The 24,148-nt window shown below is 58.0% G+C and overlaps 10 protein-coding genes across 10 annotated transcripts; 4 read left to right on the forward strand and 6 right to left on the reverse strand.

The window, feature by feature from the left end:
- Window positions 1-551: 551 nt before the first annotated feature.
- On the forward strand, window positions 552-1,117 carry VTJ04DRAFT_7998 (uncharacterized protein; the record flags this gene model as incomplete). Its single annotated transcript, XM_069366385.1, has 2 exons — window positions 552-658; window positions 733-1,117. 2 exons carry the CDS (start codon window positions 552-554, stop codon window positions 1,115-1,117), a joined length of 492 nt encoding a protein of 163 aa, XP_069217326.1.
- Window positions 1,118-3,122: 2,005 nt separating this feature from the next.
- VTJ04DRAFT_7999 (uncharacterized protein) lies at window positions 3,123-3,717 on the reverse strand (the record flags this gene model as incomplete). Its single annotated transcript, XM_069366386.1, has 2 exons — window positions 3,123-3,186; window positions 3,266-3,717. 2 exons carry the CDS (start codon window positions 3,715-3,717, stop codon window positions 3,123-3,125), a joined length of 516 nt encoding a protein of 171 aa, XP_069217327.1.
- Window positions 3,718-3,810: 93 nt separating this feature from the next.
- VTJ04DRAFT_8000 (uncharacterized protein) lies at window positions 3,811-5,358 on the forward strand (the record flags this gene model as incomplete). The annotated part of the gene is made up of 3 exons (XM_069366390.1): window positions 3,811-4,076; window positions 4,784-4,936; window positions 5,091-5,358. 3 exons carry the CDS (start codon window positions 3,811-3,813, stop codon window positions 5,356-5,358), a joined length of 687 nt encoding a protein of 228 aa, XP_069217328.1.
- Window positions 5,359-5,419: 61 nt separating this feature from the next.
- VTJ04DRAFT_8001 (uncharacterized protein) lies at window positions 5,420-5,691 on the reverse strand (the record flags this gene model as incomplete). The annotated part of the gene is made up of 2 exons (XM_069366391.1): window positions 5,420-5,557; window positions 5,602-5,691. 2 exons carry the CDS (start codon window positions 5,689-5,691, stop codon window positions 5,420-5,422), a joined length of 228 nt encoding a protein of 75 aa, XP_069217329.1.
- A 24-nt stretch (window positions 5,692-5,715) lies between these two features.
- On the reverse strand, window positions 5,716-7,595 carry VTJ04DRAFT_8002 (uncharacterized protein; the record flags this gene model as incomplete). Its single annotated transcript, XM_069366392.1, has 3 exons — window positions 5,716-7,409; window positions 7,469-7,521; window positions 7,588-7,595. 3 exons carry the CDS (start codon window positions 7,593-7,595, stop codon window positions 5,716-5,718), a joined length of 1,755 nt encoding a protein of 584 aa, XP_069217330.1.
- Window positions 7,596-7,634: 39 nt separating this feature from the next.
- Window positions 7,635-8,672, reverse strand: VTJ04DRAFT_8003 (uncharacterized protein; the record flags this gene model as incomplete). The annotated part of the gene is made up of 2 exons (XM_069366393.1): window positions 7,635-8,045; window positions 8,643-8,672. 2 exons carry the CDS (start codon window positions 8,670-8,672, stop codon window positions 7,635-7,637), a joined length of 441 nt encoding a protein of 146 aa, XP_069217331.1.
- An 848-nt stretch (window positions 8,673-9,520) lies between these two features.
- VTJ04DRAFT_8004 (uncharacterized protein) lies at window positions 9,521-12,970 on the reverse strand (the record flags this gene model as incomplete). The annotated part of the gene is made up of 2 exons (XM_069366394.1): window positions 9,521-10,265; window positions 10,338-12,970. The coding sequence occupies 2 exons, from the start codon at window positions 12,968-12,970 to the stop codon at window positions 9,521-9,523; spliced, it is 3,378 nt and encodes a 1,125-aa protein (XP_069217332.1).
- Window positions 12,971-13,541: 571 nt separating this feature from the next.
- On the forward strand, window positions 13,542-15,243 carry VTJ04DRAFT_8005 (uncharacterized protein; the record flags this gene model as incomplete). The annotated part of the gene is made up of 9 exons (XM_069366395.1): window positions 13,542-13,625; window positions 13,708-13,953; window positions 14,015-14,043; window positions 14,116-14,143; window positions 14,199-14,206; window positions 14,279-14,379; window positions 14,435-14,605; window positions 14,665-14,964; window positions 15,017-15,243. 9 exons carry the CDS (start codon window positions 13,542-13,544, stop codon window positions 15,241-15,243), a joined length of 1,194 nt encoding a protein of 397 aa, XP_069217333.1.
- An 832-nt stretch (window positions 15,244-16,075) lies between these two features.
- On the reverse strand, window positions 16,076-18,478 carry VTJ04DRAFT_8006 (uncharacterized protein; the record flags this gene model as incomplete). The annotated part of the gene is made up of 4 exons (XM_069366396.1): window positions 16,076-18,004; window positions 18,060-18,227; window positions 18,292-18,359; window positions 18,427-18,478. The coding sequence occupies 4 exons, from the start codon at window positions 18,476-18,478 to the stop codon at window positions 16,076-16,078; spliced, it is 2,217 nt and encodes a 738-aa protein (XP_069217334.1).
- Window positions 18,479-20,008: 1,530 nt separating this feature from the next.
- VTJ04DRAFT_8007 (uncharacterized protein) lies at window positions 20,009-24,148 on the forward strand (the record flags this gene model as incomplete). The annotated part of the gene is made up of 2 exons (XM_069366397.1): window positions 20,009-20,083; window positions 20,159-24,148. 2 exons carry the CDS (start codon window positions 20,009-20,011, stop codon window positions 24,146-24,148), a joined length of 4,065 nt encoding a protein of 1,354 aa, XP_069217335.1.

The raw sequence follows: 24,148 nt of genomic DNA on the forward strand, positions 1-24,148 counted from the left end.
GGCAATGACGTTACGCGGGCAGTGAAGGCAAAGAAGACCTTTCAGATCCCGTGCCGAGTCACTTGAGCTGCGAGTGACGTTATCAAACGTGAGTTAGGTACCCCCCAAATCTTCCCACCGTCGCAGGTGGCGGTCGCTAGGGCCAAGCTCCGGCAGGTCTTTGGTTGATCAAGAGCTTGCCAGGCTGTGGTTGGGTGGCTTCAGGTTCCAGGCATGACGCTGGATGACGGGAGTGGACCTTCCCATCCATCTCTTTGTCGCCCCGCCCCGTTGGAGACCCATTGTTGCATTGGTCACCTGCCCCTCGCTCCACATGCAGCATCTGTCTGTTTGGGACCGGGGAGGGACGATGGAACGGGACAAGCGATCACGGGAAACGCTGGAATTTGGAAGTCATGGTGCACTTTTCGAGAAGGCTTGGATTCTTGGGGCGCTTGCTGTCACGAAATGAATTATTTATGTTTTCCAATTCCCTGCCCGTGTCTCGTTGCCGTGTGGAAGCCCTCTCCAGACAGCACAGTTTCAAATACAACCCCCCATCCATCGTCTTCATGTCCGGGTCGGACCCGACAACACGGCGGTTGCGGAGCCTCCCCTCTGATGATCGGCCGGTGACGACGGTCGGGCCGTCCACTTCTTCGCCCGATTCGCAAGGGGGGTAAATTACCTAGTGGCAAGGCAACTCCAGATGGACGACCAGCTGACCTGAAAATCCTGACGTCGTTCGCCCAGCTCCCAAACACAGTTCCAGCAATCCCCGTTTGTTGATCATCATACGGAGTATTGGGCTTCCACAGGCCAAACACGCGCCGCATGGCGGTCGGGAGCCCGGTATCGGGTCCAAGACCTGTTCCCCCTGAGTGAAATGCAAGGTCGTCCAATTGCCAGGGCCCAGAAGGTCGACAGATTTCAAACGGGCAATTTTGCCCCAGCGGTAAACTCTTCTCAGAAGTTGGGCGGCGAGGCCCGGTATCCATTCAAAGCATCTCGGGACCTGATTCTGGAACTTGACGCCAGATCTCTTGGTGTCCTCTTCATCTCCAGCTGCGTGTCACCTCATGACGACTTGACTCCTGATTGGGACCGGCAATCTTCGGCTCTCGTTCAGAGTAGCTGAAGAAACAACAACAGCTCATACCAGCATGTGGGCAGTAACGTCATGGCGGATGAAGCCGACGTTCCTGTCTTGAGCCAATAATCCGCCAGCCGTTTTGGCAACCCAGATCGCCCATCTCTGGTGGTGGGGTGCCCTTCCGGTTTCACGGCCGCCCCCCATCTCGTCTGTACCTCGACAGATTCGTCCATGACCAGCTAATGCAGGCAGTCATCCACTAGACAAGCTTCCAGCTTCTCATGCCGACTCCCAAAGGGAGAAAGAGGGAGACGCGTTGCTTTCGTGGCTTAGTCGTGCTGATTTGGGTTGATATGATCTATTTATGCACCACACCGTCCCAGAGCAGGTTGACGTTGGTATTTTATCCGTGATATCTTTCTCCTCAAGCAGCGTTCCAGGAACAGGTCTTCACTTTACTCTGTTGCGCGCTTGTTTGGAGCTCATGCTCATCCAGGAACTCGGACCTTGACCTCATCAGTTCCGAGTTCCCATTTGAGTGTTTGCTTACCAATCCGAGTTACACCAACCCTGACTGAAGAAGAGCCGTTCTTCCGTATTAAGCTTCTGCAGGAGACATGGAAAAGTCGGACAATGACATTCCGACCGATTTAGCAGCCCAGTTTGGGATTCTCGGATACAAAAAGGCCTTTAGTATCCGAGATCACAACGAGGAATCTTGAGAACTCAACAAGTAGAATCCGTGGACTCAAGTCACGCAGGTGATATGAGGAACGGCCACTGAGTTGAAGAGTAGTTGTATTTGTCCGTCTATATAAACTACACGAAACCCGTACCCTCGCGGGCTGGGTGAAAAAACCAGTACACAGCCTTTTGACTCGAGGACCCCTGGTTCCACATTAATACTCTAGAATTTTCAGAAGACGAATGTGAATATGATACAGCTTGGAAGATACAGTTTCCCACACTGGGTTGCCAGAAGTAGATCTATTTAGCAACCCCAAAACGAATACCACCCCCCTCTCGCCATCAGAGAGACAAACTGGGCTTGGTCTAGCACGTTGACCAATGCATATATAAGCACCCGGGGATATCCTTTTGTGCCCAAAATTGTCTGCAGTATCAGGATGCCAACGTCACCTTATGCTATCTTCTCGCCATCAGCGGCCTAGCACAGGAGCATTAGCTCCTTTCGACAATGATCACCACACTATCTCCTTATAAACATATGCAGTGAGGTACAATGAGGAGCCAGGAAGCTTAAAAGGTCAAGTATCGTCCTGGGTGATGATGACTGGTCAAAGAGATTCCTCTCTCAGCTATTCCGTTGAGTCAAACAACAAGATGCAAGGAGCGCCAGAGGTTAAAGCATCTCCGCCACCGTCAATATCGAGACATGGTGATAAGACCGGTGGTTATTTGGGTTTATCTCGTGGGCAAGAAACAGGACAGCATTTTGGTTCCTTAACCTTGATCAAAGCTCTATACTGCAACCTAGGTTGCTTAAGGACCTGTTCGCCATGTAGACTTGGCTACCTACGTACGCATAGCAAGGAGAGTCCAAAAGCAACGACTCTGTGCCTGAACAAGAGGTGTTGTCCTTAGCGATGTTTGTGGTGTCTTGACAAAAAGACTCCAAGCTTCATGACGGTGCCCGTGAGTCGTTCCATCGGTTCAAATACACTCTGGCGGAAACAAACCGACTGGTTATAGTCGTGTAGACCGACGAAGCCAGAAGGCAACGGACACACATTTGCAACAGTCAGTGACGGCAAAGTAGTCTGAGCACCTAGTATCATACAAGGCGAGGACTCGCAACTCGACTTGCGCGGATAATACTCCAAAACAAAACGCCCAGAGACAAGAAAACCAAACCGCCCACCTCCTCCCTTCCATGCCCACCCCTGAAGTCCCTAGCAAACCCAATCCTTGGAAATACATTGCGTTATCTTCTCTTCGTTCCGCAGCACTAGCTGATTCCAACCAGTTCGGTCCAAAACAGTTTATTTTCCTCTCACCGAGGAAAGCAACACACCCAGGTAGTTCACGCTCACAGAGCGAGGTTGTAGGCATACTCGTCCTCCATGTTCTGGCTGACCCAGAGGACGACCGAGCTGTTGATCAAAAAACAGACCCGTCAGTATCACATACTCAACCAATTCCTCAACGAAAAGAAGACAGGAAAGAACTCACCTCAACCCAACCAACCCATTCGCCACCACATTCTCCACCCCCATCCCCAACGCCGGGAACGGCACCCCGGGCACGACGTAGCGCAGCACACACACCGTCACGCCGCCCGCCATCCCGCCCGCGAGCGCCGCGAACCCGAGGAACAGCACGACGCGCGCCTTCCACGCGACCGCCGAGCCCGAGTATGCGTAGGCATCGGCCGAGAGGCGCGCTTTTTCGACCGAGTTGATGATCAGCATGCCCAGGCTCGAAAAGATAAAGGGCAGCCAGTCGACGAAGCCGACGTGCAGGTCGGACGCGTTGCGCGCGGATTTGGACCAGACGGCGGCGTCGAGCAGGACGTAGAAGGCGAGCGAGAACAGGCCGCCCGCAGCGTAGACGCCGGCGCTCCGCGCCCAGACGCTGTTGAGCCACTCGGGCCGGCGGAATTTCCAAAGGCGGTCTTCTTCCATGGTTGGATGTGGCCGGGTGGTGGTGTTGGTGGGGAGAGGTTGGGGAGTCGTTCAGGACGAGGACGTCGTTCGGTCAGGTAGGTATCTGGGTTGATGCTGTTTCCCGTCGTATCGGTTCTGCGCGCACAAAATCGCAGGTCGATTTCGGATCGTTCCGGCGGCTTGTTCGAATCAACCGAGGCGGCAGCGGTGATGATGCTGATGATGCTGATGCTATCGACGGAGAATCGGAGCCTCGCAGCAAAGACAGACGGTAGGTACGATGATGTGTCGTCTTCCGCCTCTCAAACCAATGTTGTCCAATCGCCGCTAATCGTCCCCCGCCGAGTCGTCGTTGCAAGATATCTCGGATGTGTCTCGTAGGTAGGTAGGTAAACAGTTGCAGAGCTCAGGCAGCCTGGCCGATGACAATGATGACGACTGACGGGATGTTGCGTTGGCGCAACGGGGCAGTCGGCCGGCTGGAGCTTCAGTGGGCAGCACCCACCCCAGCCGCAGCCGTGGACCCACTCCAGCCTTCCGTACGGCCTGCCTGGTGGACCAGGCCAAGCGAAGGTGGATTGATGGATGATGATGATTGCCAAGACCGGGTGCCGCGCAGTCAGCTTGGCACGACATTCCAGATTGTTTCAGGGGATGAACAACAACACAACAGAGAGGACTTTCACGTGATCACCGCTTCGAATACCATTCCGACCCCAAGTCAACGGCATCCAGAGCTAAACTCCACGTACATTATGTTATTTTCTTGAGAAATGCTTCTCAATCCCTTCCTCCCCTTCCCCAGTCCTCACCTCTACGGAGCACCACCACCACCAACCCAACCCGGCCCTCCAAACCTCGTCCTCCCTTGAAGCAACTACCTGAGGTACTAACCTCATTACCCTCAACCATCAATCATCAACACAGCAAAACAGCCAAGTCAAACAACCCCAGATCCACAATTAAAACCCAACGGCCACAAAAGAGCCCAGATTAAGTAAAGCTCAGCTAGGTAGGTAGGTGGTCACCAGTTACTATACACAAAGAACCCAAAACGACCTCGAGCCTCGAACCGCCTCGCCAGCCCCACAACCCCACCCATCAATCCGTCCATCCGTCCATACGTCCATCCACCAGGGCCCGTTCTCCCACTCAATGCCCTGGACTCGTCCTGTCCATCCCTCTCTAGCACAGCCTACCTTAGGTGTGCCGAACCGGAGATAATCACCGCAACCAGGTAAGTAGGCAGGCAGGGAGGCAAGGTAGATAGGTAGGTAGGTAGGTAGGTAGGTAGGTGGGTAGATTAAACCAGCCAGCGAGTCAGCTGGCTGGCCGGGAATAAGGTAAGCCTACCCAGGCAGCCCGGAAGTTGAGTGACCTAGGTAAGGTAGGTATCTCGGCTCCTCCAACCCCAGCGGCCAACCGCTTTCAGCTTCTAGACAACACAAAACCAAGAGTAAGCGACCAACAATTCTCAACAACGCAACGGGCAAAACAACGCAGAAGAAACAGCGACGACGCCATCAACGCCCATCCATTCCAACCCTCCATCCATCCATCCTTCGATCAATCCAGCCAAGCCAAGCCAGGAAACAAAAAAGGAAAAGAGTTTCCCCCTCCCCCTTACTACAACCAACCCCGATTCTCCCCACGCAATGATCTTGTAGTAGTAGTAGTAGCAGTAAAAGGAGTAGTTGTGTGTGTGTGTGCGAAAACAGAATCACAAAGGTGCCGAAGATGGAAAGTGATGTGAGTTCTCCGAAAGAGAAACCGAACAAGGGAACCCGTCTGTGTATTCGCGTGTCTGTCGTATGGTGGTGGGGATGGTGCAGGTGGTGGCGACGCCCGCCGCCTTGTCCTGTCTAGTCTCGTCTAGTCTTGCCTAGACATGTTGTTGCAGACTAGTAGTAGCAGTGGCGGTTCTGGTAGGTCGTCGCACGTTGAGCATCGTTGATTACAATCCTTCACCCCTTTTTTTCTAGTAGTCGTCATCGTTTCTATCTCCTCGGCTTCAAATCAGATCTCAATCGTCTTCATGCCCTCCTCGACGTCGGAAATTGACTTCCCGTTGGCCGCGGCGCTCGTGCTCGTAGCTGTCGTCGGTGATGTTGTCGTCTCCGCCTTGTCCTCCTTATCCGCCTTCTCCTCCTTCTCCGTCTTCTCCGACTTATCCTCTTCACCATCACCAGCCGTAGCCGTAGCCGCAGCCGCAGCCGCAGCCTCAGCAGGCTTCGACTCAGCCGCAGCCTCAGCAGGCTTCGACTCAGCCGCAGCCTCGCCATTTGTGAGCGCCGCCAGCCTGGGCGCCGACTCTTTGCTCTCCTCGTGGCTCGGGCGTGGCGTGTCCACCTCAACCAACTTCTCGCCGGGCTTAGCCAAAGTGCCAGAAGAAGCAGAACCAGAGGACGGCGAAGCCGGGGTCGACGAGGTCGTTTCCTCCGCCACGCGTGCCAAGGGAGATTTGCCGTACCCAGGCCTAATGGGGCTCGGCATGGGCGAGATGACGCCGGGCCTGTGCATCGACCGGCCGCGGTGTTCGGCAGGGGGTTCCAAGGTGGGATTGACGTAGGGGGAGTTGGGCGCGCTGCGCGAAACACCCGGACCGCCGGGGGCCATGGACCGGCGCTTGGCGGCGGTGCGGCCGTATTTCTGGTCCATCCTCCAGCGGAGGATATCAAAGTAGGCGGGCTCGACGCGCGCCTGCTTGAACTCGCGCAGCTTCAGCTCGCCCGTGTCCTCATCCACAAACCACCGCCCGCTGTTGAGGTCGTCGGCCACGATGGCCAGGAACGCCGCCCACGACCGTGCAACCACGTACTTGGTGTCGTAGTCGCGGCCGAACAAAATCACCTGGCCCCAGTGGCCCTTGGGCCCCGGCGCGAGGTCGACGGCCAGGTTGTTTCCGCCCCAGTCGCGCACGAGTGGGATCCACCGGGGATGCGCGTACGCCTTCTGGATGGCGCCTGGCGGGACGCTGTCCTGGCGGGCCAGCAGTTCTTGCCTCCAGTTGGCGTTCCGGGGCGAGGTCGGGGCTGAGCTTGATGACGCGGCGGCGGACGACGTCGAGGCCTGGCTGCTGCTGCCCTCGGCGGATTTTGTCGGAGCGGTCGACATCCTGGGGAATCTCGGCTCAGCCTGCAGGACGTCCTGGTTCACCTTGCGCCAGTTCTCCCACTCCTGCACAATCTCCTCACAATCGAGGAGCATATGGCTGAAGATGATACCTGTTGGATTACCGCCGCGTTCTTGGCCGTCATGGATCTGCAGAGAATCCCGAACATCCTGCGGCAAGGAGCAGTCGAGTTGGTGTTCCAACTCGTTCAAATCGTTAACGGTGCATCCCTCGCACAGCTGGTCGAACAGCTCGGGATAGTTCTCCTCTGCCCACGCGTCGATCTTCCTCCACGAGGCTGAAACCGGCGGGGGTGGCGGGGCGCCGTCGCGGAAGGACTGCATGGGGATCTCGCCGGTCGGACTCTGCATCTCGAAGCCGTCGCTGGTGCGGGCGGCCTGGGATCTCAGGCCGGGGGAGTAGGGCATCGAGCCGGTGGGCGAGGCAACATCGAAGGAGGAATGGCGGCCCGTCTCGTCGTGGTAGGGGGATGTGATGTCAGCGCGCGACTCGGAGGCGGTGGTAATGGAGGCGAGGCCTTCCCTGGCGCCCAGGGGGACGTGGCGGCCGGTGCGGTATGGGGAGTCGGGGGTGGCATCTGGCATCGTCAGCTGAGAGATAAGGGGCAGTGGTGGTCAGGCCGGGTCTGTTGCTTACGGCGGTCATAGCTGGTCATAGTATGCCAGAAGTTTCGGAACGCGGATCCTAGGCTGGAAGGGGGACGTGGTGTTAGCCGCGAGGACTGAAGGACGGGTGCTCGAGAATTTGGTGCGTACCCAGCCATCTTGGAAGGTTGTGGGATGCCGCCGTCTGGGTTGGCTCTTCAAGGGAGAGAGAACGCTTCCAAGTCGGGAAAGACCGTAGAGCGGGAGTCGAAACGACGGCAGGAATGCGGTACCCGGACGCGGGCGCGGACGAGGCCGTGTAGAGCGTGTGTGTGTATGTGTGTGTTGTGTGTCGAAAGAATGGTACTAATATGGCGGGGAGAAATCAAGAGACGGCAATAAGGTGAAATGACAGTGAAAGGGGCGAGGTCTGCGACGACCAGGATCAGGAAGCAGAACAACAAAACGAGCGATGCATCCACATGGACAGTCAGAGAGGGCGGCTGTCCAGGGATGTATGGATGGAAAGAAACAAAATTGGGAGAGAGGAAAACAAGGACAAGAAAAGAAGAAACAATCTGGAAGAGTGCTTCTTTGGTGGTTGATGTTTGGTCCTTCAGTCCTTGGTCCTTCGGTGTGTCGGGCAGTCAGTCGGTTGGTCGGGAAGCGGAAGGGATGGAGGAAGAAGAGATGCCGTGGAAACTTGCAACCTTGGAATCTGGAGTCAACCAAATCAACCAATGCAGGTCCAGCAAGTGAGGTGTGGTCGGTGGTCCCCGGCGAGTCCGCTTGACGACGACGGCATTTTAATGGAAGGGGGTGCTCCAAAAGGGGGGAATGTTCCACTTTGGCTCTTGGGGTTGCAGTGGGTCTTCCCGCCTGCCAGGTGCTGCGACCAAGACGGGACCCTGGAGACAGCCTGCAAAGTTCTTCGGTAGGCTTTTCGCTGGAAAGTCAGGTCCAGACTCTCGTTGCGACCTGAACCAGGATCCACCAGCAGCTCAGCACATGTTTCAATGTTTCCGATGAACAACTCACTTCCACCTTCGCATGTGCATTGACATGCAATAACTCCAACGTCTGGTCAAGGATATAGCACTCAAGAGGTATCAACAACCGACCATGTCCCACAACATCATCCCCGTTTTCCGAAGATGGAAAAAAACTTAGTTGCTTCTGGTGCCCAACCTAGATGTTGGCGACCTTAGATCATCTTCCCATCTCACCTCATCAACTACCTCATCTTGCTCCAGCATGCTCTGTAGTACTCCACAGGTAGCCCAAACAAACCCCAAGAAGAACCAGAAGCAACCACCAGACACAAACAAACACACTCAGTCAGAGAGCCACCCCTTGCCATCTCAAACTTCCCTCCATCTGCAGCGCAACGAAACACAACACCTCGTCATACACACACATCCGGCACATACCTACCTCCTTAGGGACATATGTCCATGGAACGGATGGGAACAATCAACCCATCCCATCCATCGTCTCATCCCAACCTGACCCAGGGCGGGTTGCACCGCCACCTCCACTCCTTCGTTTGGCTCGTGACCTATGTGCTCGTACAAACAAAGCCTACGGAAAGAAGTACGGATAAAAACAAACAAACGAGCAGGCAACAATGAAAATGGATCATGGGCCTTTCACTGCCGCCTACCTGACCTTAGCCACCTCCGCAATCCTCCTTGAGCCGTGAGATATCCACGGCACCGCCCTATCGATTTTGAGCCCAGTTTTCGTAGGAATCAGTGTACCTAGCCAAGCCCACTTGGGTCATTTTGATCCTGCCTGAGGAGTGAAACAAGAAGGGAGTGCGCGATAATCGGGGTGTGTGGGCCTCACTGCTTGAGAAAATCTCCGTATGGCGGGTGTACTCCGGAAGGCCCTCATTCCATATCCAAATGTCATACCTCCAGCCTAATCACATGCTGTGAACCGACGAGAGCTGCTTGACCCTACCATTGAGTATCACCATCACAAAACAAACCCAGTAGATCAGGCAGAAATCATAAGTCAGCGAAGTAGGTACGCAAAGGTATCATTCCATCCACCTAGTATCCCCCCAAAACTACCTGCCCTACATCCCCATCCCCTCCCCTCAAGTCTGCCACATAACCTCGCTCAACCCCAACACCTTCTCCCCGAGCTGCCTCTTCGCCGCCGCCGCAACACCCCTCTCCTTATCATACAACCCCTCGCTATACCACAACTCCAACAACGCCTTATACTCATCATACGAATACCCCTTTTCTCTGCTCTCCCCTTCCTTCACTTTCCCTTCCGCATCCTCCTTGGCCGCTTTCAACACCCCGTCCGGCCCCGCCGCAAACAGTTCGAAATACCGCATCGCCCAGCCCAACTCCGCGCCCGGTCCGTCCTCAACATTCTTCAAATTCTGCTGCAGCACGCGCACGTTGAGCAGCATGCGCCCGCACCCGCGCGCGTTCATCGGCGCCGTCATGGGCGCGTTGCGCACCAGGAAGAGGTTCATGAGCAAGCCGAGGCCGGAGCGGAGGAAGGTGATTTCGCGAGCGACCGGGACGGGCGCGGTAGCAGCAGAAGACGACGCAGAGGAGGAGGAGGAGGATGTGGTGGGGACGGGGCGATCGCGGCGCTGGAGGACTTGCGTCGTGGTTTCGTCGAACGCGACCATCTCGCTGTTGAGCAAGAGGATTTGCGGGTCCGGGTCCGAGACGTCCTGCTCGAGCAGGTACGGGGCGGTTTGGGTCGGGGAGAGGGCCGTGTGCAGCGAGTGGAGGATGCGGCAGCGGACTTCGGCGTGGAGGGTGAGCAGGGCGGTAGTGGCGAGGGAGGTGTACGAGGCGAGGATGCTGTCGAAGGATCTATGGGGGGTTAGTTGGGTTAGCACAGGAAGAATGATGACCATTATGTGGATGAGAAGACGCAAAACGTACTGGACAGTCTCCTGCGTCATGGGCAGGTACACCGGGCCTTCCTCCGTCGTGGCCTTGTTGGGGTCGTTGAGCAGCGTCCACCGCCTCCTCTCCGGCCTCGGCATGTTGGCGCGCGACGAGTCGGTTTCGTTCTGGGTAATATGCCGGAGGCCCGAAATCTTGACCGAAAGCCACCGCATGCTCGTGTAGAGCAGGCACAAAGACGCGATGGTGTCGCGGTCCTGGATGATATCGCTCTCGTCCAGCGTCTTTCCCTTGGCATACGCCAGGAACAAATCCGCCTCCTTCTCCAAGAGCGCCTGATCGGGCACCGGTGCATCCGAGTTCCAGAGCTGCTCCATCACCTCGCGGATCTCGCCGGCATCCTGGGCCAGCACGGCGGACGCGCGCAGCGACGGCTGGGCAGGCGGCGCCTCGCCCGTCCCTTGCGCCTGCGTCTTGGTCACGAGTGACTTGTACCAGGTAAAGCACCGGTCATAGTAGCGCATCATCTGTGTGATGATGAGCGAGCTGAGAGCCTGGTCGTGGGGGATGGTGCCCAGCATCCGGCAGAAGGCCGTGACGATGGTGAAGAAGGCGGTGGCGCCCTTGAAGACGGGCCGCTTGGCGACGCGGGCCCAGTCAGAATCCTGCAGGAAGGCGTCGGCCTCGCCAAAGACCACGTCGCTGAGCTTGCCCAGGGTTTCGTCCAGCTGCGGCTGGAAGACGTTGACCAGGAAGTTGTCGAGGAACGTGGTGAGGGTGCTCGTGGCGAGATCGGAGCCCGGAGGGACGATGCTCTTGAGGCGCTGCAGGAAGACGAGCGTGGGCGGCAGCAACAGACTCATGTTGAAGACGCTCGGCTCGACGAGCGACTTGTACGTGCCGCTGCCCTGACTCGAGCCGTAGCCAAGCCCGGTACTCTTGCGCGAACCGGCCGGGTCGGTCCGGGGCACCACGACGCCGGCCTTCTTGCCATCCTTGCGCGAAGGAGCCGACGTCAAGCCCGGCACGGCGGAGCGGATGATGCCGTCCAGGGCCTCATATTCGGCCGCCATCTCGGGCGATTTCGCATCCACCTCGGAGAACTTGAACAAGTGCTCGCGGGCATCGCGGGCGCCGCCCAGGCCTAAACCAACGCGCGACGGAGAGCGATACTGCAGCACGTCGGCGTCGGTGGTGACGTAGTTGTGCAGCAGCGAGCGTATCTCGTTCTGGTACAGGTTCCATAGCTCTTTGAAGCTGCCTAGGAGGGCGATGTTGTTGCCAGCACCCTCGCGGCGGATCAGAGCCTTGATGGCCTCGTGGAAGACCCGGTGGCCCTCGGCGATGGCCTCGAACTTGCCGTACAGGGTCCACAGCAGATCATAGATGACATCGGCGCGCATGCGGGTTTCCCGCTGGCCGTAGATGTGCAGGCCGTGCGAGCCACCGGAGCTGCCGCGCAACGAGCTCGGGTGTTTCTGGTCGACATCATCGATGGTTTCGTTGACCACGGAAAACAGTTCGACCGGTAGCCGTTGTTTGAGGGTGTCAACGGCAGTCTCGAGACGGCCAAGTTTGTTTAGTGACTCGACAAGCAGCATGATGTAGGAGAAGGTATCGGCTTCGGGGTTCTTATGGGGGTCCTCGGCCACGGGACGGTCCCATTCGATGGCATCGAAAATGGCATGGAAGGGTGCAACAGCAGGGGCGTCCTTGAAGGCGTCGCTATGGGCGCCTTGACAACGGGCCAGGTGCTGCCAGCGCTCCTGGCAATAGGGAGATTTAAGGTACAGGTGCTCGTGGAGCTCCTCGACCAAGATGTCCATGAGGGCAGTCTCCTGGTTGGCCAGGTAGGTACGCAACTCACTAAGAGCGCCGATCCCCTCGAGCTCCGGCTTGGTCAACTTGCGCAGGGCGTTTTGGAGCACCTCGACGGCCGTCAGGAAGCGTTTCTCGGAGATGCGGGCCTCGAGCTGGTCTGGGACAGTGCGCAGGTCGTCGAGCTCGTCAAGGGTCTGCAGGACGCCTTCGTACATGCGCGAGGTGGCATACAGCTTCTTCAGTTCCGGGTCGGTGGCGCACAGGGCGACCTTGGCGGTGGCCAGCGACTCGCGGAGGGCGCGGACCTTTTTCTGAGAGGTCTGGATGCTGCCTTGGATCTTGTGAAAGGTGCCGATGGAGCTGTTGAAGCCTTGATGATACTCGTGGACGATCTTCTTGAGGGATTCCTGAAGGTATCTATGTGTGCGCTGGAAGTTGCGGTACTCGTGGGCGCGGCCGACGGAGCTGTTGTCAAGAAGCTGGAGGGCCAGCTGGACTGGGATGCAATCCGTCTCGCACATGGCCGGCCATTCTTGCTTGATCAGCTCCAAAACTCGAGTGATCTCGCGTTCGGCGCTCGTCTCGTAGGTGCGCTGGGTGGATCGGGGAGGAGGGGCCACGGCGGGCGGGCGGGAGGAAGCGGAGGAGGGGGGGACATTGGAGCCGGAGGAGAGAGGAGGAGGGCGGGATCGAGAGGGGTCTCGCTGGCGTGGAGGAGGAGGGGTAGCATAGCGGTTGTCTTGGGCGGCGTAGCCGTCGCCGTAGGGATCGTAGTCGTCATTTTGCTGAGGTGGTCCTAGGTTGCCGTAGCCGCCGTTGCGGTACGCCTGGCCGTACCTGTTGGACATGGTGGGAGGAGGGAGTGTTGGCCGAGGCCTGTCGTCGCGGGGCCGCTTCGGTCAACACTCTTGTCAAGTCAAGGTTATTGTTGCAGCATTGGCTCGTTGGGTATCATAGGTGGCCCCGAGCCCGCCAGTCCCGGGGACCTGTCGTTTGTTCTGGGAGTAGTGTTGGGCGGGCACCTTATTATGGGATGATGTCGGGTTCTCAGGGTGTGTTGTGGTGGTGGTTGAGGTTGGCAGGAGGTTCGGTTGCGTTGACCATGATGCATGGATGGATCGTCTTGGTTGCAGGGGTGCCTGAGACGGGCAACCCTGGCATCCCTCCCGCTGCGGCAGTACGGTATGTTACCGTTTCCCGTAACGCCGCAACAGGCCGTGGCGCTGACGGTACGGTATCTTACACGGACGGCCTTGACCGTTCACCGTTCATTCAACTGTCCGAGCTCAAAGCTCAAGCTCACGTCCCTTGTACAACCCTTCCATCCACTTCATGAAATTACTTATATCCCGCCCACCTCTCACCTACTTCGCACCATTTAAGCTGTTGTTTGAGACACGTTTTTGTTGCGCAGCTACGATGGCGTTCCCAGGACAATTACGTTTCCCCATATACCCGCCGTCACAATACGCAGGACCGGGCGTGCCCGTCAAGCGACCAAGGGTATGTTCATGTCATTGAGCTGATGAGGCTGGAGAACTAGTCAGTGTAGCTAGAATCAAACACACTCACTCTCGGCTCCCAGGAATTCGCATGCTTCTCCTACGACAAGGACCACGTATTCCACCTGGACGACTCGTCCATGAAGTGGTATTATCCTCCATTATGGCTTCCCGTCAGCCTGTCTGAGGGCGTCGACAAGTTCGTCAAGCATGACGACAGCATCGACGAGCATCTCGACAGCCTCCTGGCCACCATCCAGAGCTATGAACAGCAAAAGGGAGAACCTATCGATGCCCACATCGTCACCTGGCGTGGCATGCTCACCAAGGTTGGTTCTCTGATCCATATACTCTCCAGAATTATTCACACTAACACCTCATAATTCTCAGATCATGGCTGCGCCGTATGATAGTGATGCGTAAGACGGCCATGTCTGAGGCCTCGCTGCCCTAGTTGACTCGATGCTGAATGGCATCACGTATTATGGCAGGTTTGAGATGAATGCCACTTTCTACCGAGTACGTGTTCCCTTCCCTCGTGATTTCACAACGTACAGCTAGCTGACTCCTCAAGGGCTCAATGTAAGCTCGCCCCTGGAAAAACCAATCAAGTTTTATTCCCTCTTTATTTTTCTCCCTCTAACGACTGCCAAGCTTCATCGAGGAGAACCACGCGTTTAAGCAACAAAAACAGCAGATGGAACGCAACCAGCCGCGGAGAAACGGACTCCCAAGTTCCTTGATGACCTTCTGGGGTCAGCATTTTTCCCGAATCGCCCACTGTGCATATGCATGACTAACATGCCACAGGATACAAGTTCGAGACGCTCAGCACCCTCCCACGTCCTTGGGGTGAGACGTCCAGAGAATACATTGAGAACAGAGAGAACGAGGTGGTCAACAACAAGGAGCAGTACTGCTCCGTCGTCCGCACGGGCTTCGGCAACTCCATTGTCTGCCTCGGCGGCGAGGTGGATGCGAGTACGTCAAACTCTCCCCTACCTGTGACCACTGACCAAGTGTGCTCATGCCGCCGGCAGTTTGGGATTCCAAGCCCTCGACCCCCGGGGCGCCCATCAACTGGGTGGAGCTCAAAACGAGCGCCGAAATCCGCGATCAACGCGACCAGGCCAACTTCGATAGGAAGCTGCTGAAGTATTGGATTCAGTCCTTCCTCCTCGGCGTCCCAAAAATCATTGTCGGCTTCCGCACCCAAGACGGCACTCTCGTCCGCATCGAAGAGTTCCAGACCATGAACATCCCCAAGGAGGTCCAGCAACGGAGGCTGGCGAACTGGGATGGCAATGTTTGCATCAAGTTTACTAGTGTTTTCCTTGACTGTAAGCAGCCCCCCTGAAGGTATGAGAGCGGGTTGGGAGCTGACGGATCTAGGGCTCCGCGCCAACATTACGGATGAAGGCGTGTGGAGGATACGGCGGGCTCGCGGGGCCAACGCCATTGAGCTCTTCAAGGTGGAAGAGGTCGGGCATGGTAGCATCATTACCGACGAGTTCATGAATTGGCGGATTAAGCTTTCGCTGATGCAGACGAAGCTGCCAACAGTGGCGCCTGCAGAGGGAGAGCCGCCTGAGGGGCAGGCTGATGCTACGGGATCATAGGGCAGTCTGCCTTGGGATCAAGGGCGTTCATAAACTTTTTATTTGTACTCAGCGAGCAGGTAAATAGGTAGTCTACGCGTTGGTAGTAATGTGTAAAGCCACCTCACGACCATCATCATATCTATTACATGTCGTGTAACTCAACCTTGAGCATCCAACTTTCACCCGCCGTAAAACGACTATTATTATACCAACTACGTAATATGTACCATGTATTCCAGCCCGAGGCTATCGACAATGCGCAACCATGGTTCCCTTCAGGTCCGGTGAACGGCCCCATGAACAGCAAAGTCCAACAACCGTATGTTCAAGGACTGACATGACAACTCTGTTCGTCCGTACTTCAAGATTATAAGAACAACACCTCGGCGAGCATCCATGCATGCATCATGAACCCGTCACTCCATAATCCATCCATGAATCTCACGCAATTCGACCAGCCGGTCATCTCCACCTCATATGATAAACCGGGAGAGAACAACCAAGCCAAGCACAACCCTCGCAGGCCCTCAAGACTGGCTCATGATTCAACAGTGTTTCTTCCAAACATTACTCCAGGGTAAACTCGCAACTGCCACCTCATCTCGTGCTGAGCACCAGAAACACCAGCCAGCCAGACAAATAAAACAAGACAGAGAGACAGAAACCGACAAGAACCCGCCCAAACATCCACCACTCCATAGCGTGCTGAAGCCAACGGCCGTGACACCTACCAGGTAGAGACAAAGAGAGAGACCCCGATAATGGAGGAGAGAGAATATGCCTTGACATGACTCGAACCAAAACAGAAACGCATGTCCTCGCTCAATCAATCAAATCAAATCAAAATCACTCAAGCCCCCGCCAAAACCCCCCACCGCGCCCTCAACCCCTCCGTCCACCGTGCATACAGCAGATCCGACAGCGCCTTGGAGTGCTCCATCCCCGGCTGTGCCGGGCGGCCGGGGAATTTGGCCTCCAACCTCTCCCTCTCCCTCTCCCTCTCCCGTTCCCTTTCCCTTTCCCGTTCCTTTTGTTGCTGCTGCTGTGGGAGATCATGTTCCGAGAGCGGCGCCACGCTGCCCCGCCGTCCTGCTGCTGCTGCTGCTGCTGCTGCTGCTGCTGGGTGGGCAAGTTTGGTAGGGCTGGAGGAGGGCGAGAAGGCGGACGATGAGGGAGGGGTGGCTGCTAGCGTCGTAGCGCTGGTGGCTGTTGACGGTCGTGAGGACGAAGACGACGACGCGGTGGGAGGGGATGATTTGATAAGGACGGTTGAGCTTCCGGGAACCACTTCATACCCATCCTGGCCAGCGGCACTGCTGCCGTTGCTACCACCACTCGCACTCCTCTGCCCGTGCTGTCCCTGCCCCTGCTGGTGTTGAGTATGAGGCAAAAACACCCCCGCCAACTTCCCATCCGCCTGCACGGCGCCCACCACGCCCTTCATGAAATGATACGCGCCCTCCGGGTCGACGGCGTCCAAATACGCCAACGCGTCCGCCACGCGGGCGAGCGCGTCGCGCTTCGCGGGCGCAGCGGTCTGGGCGTGCAGTTCGTCGAGGCACGGCTCGAGCGCGCGTGCGTACAGGCGGCGGCCGAGGAGGGCTTCTTTGCTGTTTGGTTCCACGGGGACGGGGATGTAGTAGCCAGAAGAGGAGGAGGGGGGCTGGTTTTCGTCTTGATACGGGTCGTTGTGGTGGTTGGAGTAGGAATGATGATGATAGCCCGGGTCGGAACCGTCCGAGGGCACGCGCCGGAAGAGACGCATCGTCGAGCCGGAATTGCCGAAGGACATGTCTGGCTGGAGGGGACGTTTGGGAGGAACAGCAGCGGCAGCGGCAGGGGAGCCGGCGTTGCCGCCGTTGGAGCGGCGCCGGTAGCGGATGGATTCTTGCCTCGAGGTGGCTGCAGTTGAAGGCTGACGACGGACGGTGGAGCGGCGGACGGTGGGCGGAGTGTTGGGTTGGAGCGGGGCGTCCTTCAAGTCGAGCTTGCGCAGGCCTTCGTCGACGATGTGGATCGAGGCGGAGGGCTTGCGGGAGCGGATGGTGTTTCGGCGTTGTTTTTGTTGTTCCGGTTGTTGGGACTGGGACTGGGCGGCGGCGTTGGCGGCGACTTGGGCGACGGATTTGACCGTGTCAAAGACCCATTCGTCCGCCTCGTCCTTGGGCGAGATGGTGTGCAGGGTCTCTTGGTAGTAGACGGGGTGCTTGACGTGGTCGGCCCGGGCGTCGGCCATGCGCTTGCGCTGGATGAGTTCCTGGAGAGCTTCAACTTTGCCGGCGGAGCGGATGAAGCGGTGCTTCAGCAGGTCCCGGGCGGCGGGGCGGTGGTCGGGGTCTTTGACCAGGCACTGCGCGACAAAGTCTTTGAACTCCTTGCTGAACTTGCCCTCGAGGCGCGGAGGCGGGTTCTTGGGGATGTGGAAGAGGACCTTCATGGGGTGCATGTTCGCGTGGGGCGGCTCGCCGAGGGCCAGCTCGATGGCGGTGATGCCGAGCGACCAGACGTCGGCCTTGAAGTCGTAGCCGGCCTGCTGGATCACCTCGGGGGCCATCCAGAAGGGTGTACCGACGAAGGTGTTGCGCTGCGACTTCATGTAGGTCAGCTGGGCGGCGACGCCAAAGTCGGCCAGCTTGACCTTGCCCGTCTCGGAGAGGAGGACGTTGGCGGCCTTGATGTCGCGGTGGATTTTGCCTTCGGAGTGGAGATAGTCGAGGCCGAGGAGGAGCTCGCGGCAGATGATGGCGATCTGGACCTCGTTGAAGGTGCCCGATTTCAGCTGGGAGCCGTCAGTATCTCAGGCACATGGGAATTGGAGGTTTAAGGAAACATACCAAGTCGAGACACGATCCTCCGCCCAGATACTCCATGACAATCCACAGCTTGTGCCCGCGCAGGAAGCTAGCCTTGTACTGGGTGACATAGCTGCTGGCGCAGGTGCTGAGCACCGAGATTTCTTGTTGGATTTCTTGGATATCATCTTCGCTCGACTCAAGGTCGATCTGTGGGGTTCGAGTCAGCTTGTGTTGTCCGAGAACAGGACGAGAATGATTTAGCCATTCTTACATGTTTGATGGCAACCGTCTCACCCGTCGCCTTGTCAATTCCCTTGTACACGACGCCAAAGCTGCCGCCTGTGGGAAACCCAGTTAGTTTCCAATGTTGGTCCAAGCGCCCGGCTTTCTTCCTTGTGCTACTCACGTCCAAGTTCCTCCAGGACCTGGTAGCGGTTTGCGACGCCCTCGTCTGCCATATTGGATGGTCTTGTCGCACTCGCACTCGGACTCGCACGGTGATGCTGCCGATCCATAGCCGTCCGAACGGCTACGGCCCTCGAGATGCGACGAGAAGTCGAGGTTTAAGTCGGGACGATGTGGTGGAGTCGCGATGGAGTTGAGGGGCGCGATGGGGTGGTTCGAGTCGAACAATGGGCTGATTGATGGATCAAGTACCCGTAATCACGCAAAGGCCGGTCAGGTGCATCAATGATTTTTTTTTCTTGACGCCGGCGAGGTTGTTGGAGTTAAAACTGTCGTTTGTTCTGGCGCCGAGCATCGCAGCACGAAGTGGTTGTCCGGGCGCGAGCTCATGCAGGGGGCATTGTTTACTTTGGGATTGTGATCCAAGCGGGGGAACGGGAGTGCCTAAGTAACTAAGCTGAACGCAGGGCAAAGCTCACCGCCTTCGCACCAACCATCACAATGCGATTGATGCGACGCCGAAATGGCGATGGATGTTTCAATTCTATGTCATGCTATGTAGGGCGAGTTGAAAACAAAAATTGACATTATTTTTTTATTTCTTGGATTCCTTCATGATGGAGTGCAGGTCAACGGTCAACTTTCTTGCAGACAGATGCAGACACGGCAGACACGGCAACCACCTCAAACGCCCCTCCAGACCCAAAAAAACGACGTCAGCGAATTCCTTCTGAGCCTTGGGAGCCTCACACAGTGGAAAGCTGCATATGGATCGGCTCTGCAGCTGTCGACCGCGGATCCCAGCCAATCACATCGCCCAATGGCCTCCCTCGCCGCATGCATGTCGCCCCGCCCTCGAGCTCCGATTGGGCAGGTGGGGTTTCGAGTCCTGGGCGCTGCTCGGCGCCTCTGGTTGCCCCTCGCAACTGTTTATCCGCGCGGAAAGGGGCATCATCGCTGTGTCTGTGTCTTGTCTCTTGGCCGTTGCTGTCTGCGACTGCCGCTGGGGTGTACACAGTTCCTTGTTGGACGCCGAACAGCGGGGCTCTGTTAACTAGCTGTCCAAGTTTCCAGCTCACTTCTTCTTTGGGGAGTTTGGAACAAAAACACTGGCACGGATTTGGGCCCAAACTCTGTAAATCCCCGCCAGCAAAACATCCAATTCCATCTGAAAATCAACATTGCCCGGCAATCCACTCTTCTTCCCCATCACCACCGAATCCACCATTCCCACCCGACGACCCTCACCGTCCTCACCTCACCGACTTGGCGATTGATCCAGTCAATTGTCTTCTTAATACCTCTTTGCCATTGGTGACGGGAGAAGCGTGGAATCGGGTCACCCATTCATCCATCCGTGGACACGACAACAACAACGCCATCTTCAACTCCAGGCCTCCTTGTCTTTCTTCTTCTTCAACGTCTGCATGGCTTCTCGCCCTCGGCCTCCGCAATTGCATCTTTGGCGAGTCATTGCTTGGCCGCTGTCTTTCTAATTCGCTCTTTTGTGGGCCTTCTCTCGATCTCTTGCCTTGTCAGTGTAATAGCGACACATTGCGCGCGTCTCGGCTTTTGCAAGGAAGATGGGACTTTCACCACCACCGTTACCATCGCGGTTCCCGTGCTGGGTCCGCGCCATTTACTCGTGGGGAGGAGAGGTTGGTTTGACCCGAGCGTTTTGATCCTTGTGTTATGACCTCTGCTCTTCCTGACACTCACTCCCTTTCTCTTAGTCCAAGCGAGACCTCGGCTTCATCGAGGGCGACCTGATCGAGTGCCTCAATGCCGGCGACGGCGCCTGGTGGACTGGCCGGCTATGGCGCGACAGGAGAGCTGTCGGCCTGTTCCCCTCCAACTTTGTCGAAGTCTTGCCCGAAAACTTCCGCCCTACTACAAGGGGGTCAAGTCCTAATCCCAACAGCACCTCTCCGAGCCCTTCCAATACGCCCCGGAAGTCGAGGACGTTCCGCAAACCCTTCGAAGCCTATGCGAAGGCACCGCACTATACCGCGGCAAAGACTCCAGAAACATGGAAGGACGGGGCGAAGCCGACCGACGTGCCCGAACCTATCCGCGCGAGCCCCATGCGGTCACGAGAGCCATCGATGCAGTCCATCGAGCGCAGCCCGACCATCGCCCCCGTCGATTACAGGAGTAGCCACTCTCCGTCGCGAGCTCCAAGCAATGCCGCCTACGAACAACAACAATACCACGAGCCACAACAGCAACAACAACAACAATACAACTATCCCCCTTCGCGATCTCCCAGTTATGTGGAACCACAACATTCGCCGTCGAGATCCCCCAGTTATATGGACCTCCAGCATTCCCCTTCTCGATCCCCGAGTTTCGGCGGACGTGATCCATCTCCGGCTCCCGCTCCGGCTCCATTACAAAGTTATCGAGACCCGTCACCCGCTCGTGCGCCTAGTTTCGTTGGACGGGATCCATCTCCAGCTCCTGCCCCGGCTCCTTTACAGAGTTATCGGGACGTTTCACCCTCTCGTGCGCCCACGTACATGGCGAATCGGGACCTCTCTCCGTCGAGGTCTCCGAGCTTCGATGCTAGAGCCCCCTCGCCAGCGCCGTCGTACAAGCCATACCGACCTCCAAAGGCTCGCCAGCACGCCTACCACCTCAGCCTCGATACCCGCGACAACTTCCATCCCCCACCGCAGCATCAACCACAGCCGCAAGGGGGTGATTCCCCTCCGCCGCCGCCTCCCCCTCCTCACAGGACCAAGCCAATCCGCCATACCGCCGCTGCGTCGTACGACGATGCCTACTACGGCGGCTTGTCCAGGGAGCCGTCGCACCTGTCAAGGGGACAACCCGGGCCCAATTTCGGATTTCCGCAGCATCAGGAACCGGCGCAATACGATCCTCCACAAACGGGATACCACACCCCGAGGATGCCGTCACCGTGTCCGTCGCCGGGCGGCCTGACGCCATCTCCTTTGAGGGAGGCCATGGACGACGTGATGGAGCAGCTGGATGCGCTGGGCGTCGGTAGGGATGCTGAACTGCCCGAGCCGGCGCTCGACCCGTGGTCTCCAGAATCGTTCGACATGGTGCATTTCCAGTCGCGCAAGAAGCGCGAGCAAGAACGGCCGTTAACCGCCTCGAGCATACCGATGCACGTCGATGAAGGCTATGAAACGTACAGCGGCAGCGGTTGCCCGGACCAAGCCCCGGAGGCGCCGGCACATGGGCTGCCGCAGCTCAGCAACTACGTGGAACGGATGGAGTCGAGGTTGAGGGCCATGCACCAGGCGTCGTCCAGCATGGGTAAGAATGTCGACAACGACGACGACGACGACGATGTGCCGCCACCGGTACCGCCGAAGCGCAGCACCATGTATGAACGTCCCAAGTCGTCCATGGACACGCACGAAGACTTCGAGACCAAGTTGCGCAACAAGAAATCCGCCTACGAGATTGGCCGGCAAGTACTTAATCGGACTTTCACCACCAAGACCAACTCGACCAACGCCTCGTCGGCGACCCAGAGCACCGAGAGGAGCTTGATGAGCGGCGTGTCGGCGGGTGCGATCAGCGCCACGAGCGCCGGGAGCCTGGCGAGGAAGAACAGGATGCGGGCGCAGAGCGCCCTCGGCATGCGCGAGCTCGACGACCGCCCGGAGACCCCTTTCACGGGCATCTCGTACCACAGCAGCCACGCATCCGACCACCCGCAGCAGCGGCCCAAATCGCAGATCGCGTTCCACGACGACCCGATGGCCTCGGTGGGTGGGCTCGTCCAGCCCAAGCCCAAGAAGCAAAACTTCATCAAGCGCATCCTCGAATCAGCCAAGACGGGCGTGGCGAGCACTCGTGGTAGCATCGCGACGGCTAGCGCCGCTCAACAGCAGCCGTCCAAACAGGCGACTCCGGGCCTCGGCCCGCCTTTGTTCGGCAAGTCGCGGGATGCGCAAGGGGGGTCTGTCGGCGGAGGTCTGGGAGGCAGCGGCGTGGACTGGGTGCAGGTGCGCCGGGACGTTAACCGGTCCAACTCGCTGAGCCAAAACGAGCTCATTGAACGGCGCGAGAGGTGCCAGATGCTGGATTACCCGGCCCTGGACCCCGTGGAGGAGCTGTACAGCAGCATCGAGGGAGACGAGGGCGCGGACGGCCTGCCGGTGACGGAGCCGGTGAATTACCACGCCATCAATTTGAGTCAAGTGGACAAGAATTCGCGGTTCCTGGCCAACCTCCCGAGCTCGACGACGCCCATCACGCTGGCGACGCAGTATGTCTGCCGGCCGTTCCGGAGCGACGTCCAGCGGCTCCGGGCCATCTTTACGTGGGTGGCGGAGAAGATTACGTGGGAGGAGGACTTTGACGGCCCCATCGACACGCGGCGCGTGGTGCAGACGAAGCGGGCGTGCGCCGAGGAGTACGCGACGCTCGTTCTCGAGATGTGCGCGGCCGTCGGCCTGACGTGCGAGATTGTCCGCGGCTACCTGAAGGCGCCGGGGGAGATTCCCGAGCTCAACATTGTGCCGCGGTCGAACCACTGGTGGAACGCCGTCATTGTCGACAACGAGTGGCGCATCATGGACTGCTGCCTCGCCAGCCCGTCCAACCCGCACCGGGCGCAGTACTCGAGCCACAGCAGCTCGTCGGCCGACCCGTTTTGGTTCCTGACGCGCCCCATCGAGGCGTGCTGGACGCACATCCCCGAGCACCACGCGCAGCAGCACATTTGCCCGCCGGTGGCGCACGAGATTTTGCTGAACCTGCCGTGCGCGTGCCCGCCGTTTTTCAAGAACGCGCTCGCCATGATCGACTACAACACGTCGCTGACGCGCATTGAAGATCTGGAAATGGTGCACGTGAAGGTGGCGGTGCCGCCGGATGTGGAGCTGGCAGCGGAAGTCGAAGCGCGCAGCTACGCGCGCGACGCCGATGGGGATTTCTTCGAGTCGGGCGACATTGTCAAGAAGCGCGCGCTCGCGCAGGCGCAGTGGGTCAACGGCGCGAAGCAGTACACCATCAAGGCTTTGTTGCCGGGGGATGAGGGCACGGGCGTGTTGAAGGTGTACGCGGGGAAGAGGGGGTTGATGCATAGCATCAAGGATATCCCGCACCCGCTGGCTTTCGCGCTGCCGATTATCCATACCGGCGAGAACCCTCCGTACGAGTTTGTCACGCGCCACCCGACGCCGCACGCCCAGAGGCATGATATTTATGTGGTCCAGCCGCAGTGCAGGAGGTTGGTGCTGAATAACACGTTTGTGTTTGCCGTGAGGCAGCATCCGAGCACCCCGGCCACTCCCGCCGCGGCGGTGGCGGCTAATAATCCGGCGGTCGCGCGCGGGACGAGTCCGGTGCCATTTGCCCGTCCGAGCTCGGCGCTGAGCATGACCTCGTCGGCGGCGGGCTCTAACCCGAGCACCACGACCAACAACACCACCGCCTCGGGCGGCGCTGGAGGCTCAGGTTCGCCTGAGAAGCCCCGGAAACCGGCCAAGTTGGCGATCCAGACGCCCGGGGGCAAGATTTTGCGGTTGATGAAGAAGGAGGAACGCCGCGGGATTGGCGGCGGGGTCTTGGGACGGAGCAGCAGTAGTGGTGCGGTCATGTCGGGCGAGGAGGAGCCCGGGGATGGAGGGGTGTGGGAGACGATTATTAAATGTTCGGAGAGGGGCGTTTGGAGGGGTTTGGTGCTGGCGGATCGCACGGCGAGGTGGTGTGTTTTTGCGGAGTGGGTTTGTGAGTGA

The sequence above is a fragment of the Mycothermus thermophilus genome, assembly GCF_041956435.1.
Source record: "Mycothermus thermophilus strain CBS 625.91 unplaced genomic scaffold VTJ04scaffold_5, whole genome shotgun sequence".
In the NCBI taxonomy this organism is placed as follows: domain Eukaryota; kingdom Fungi; phylum Ascomycota; class Sordariomycetes; order Sordariales; family Chaetomiaceae; genus Mycothermus; species Mycothermus thermophilus.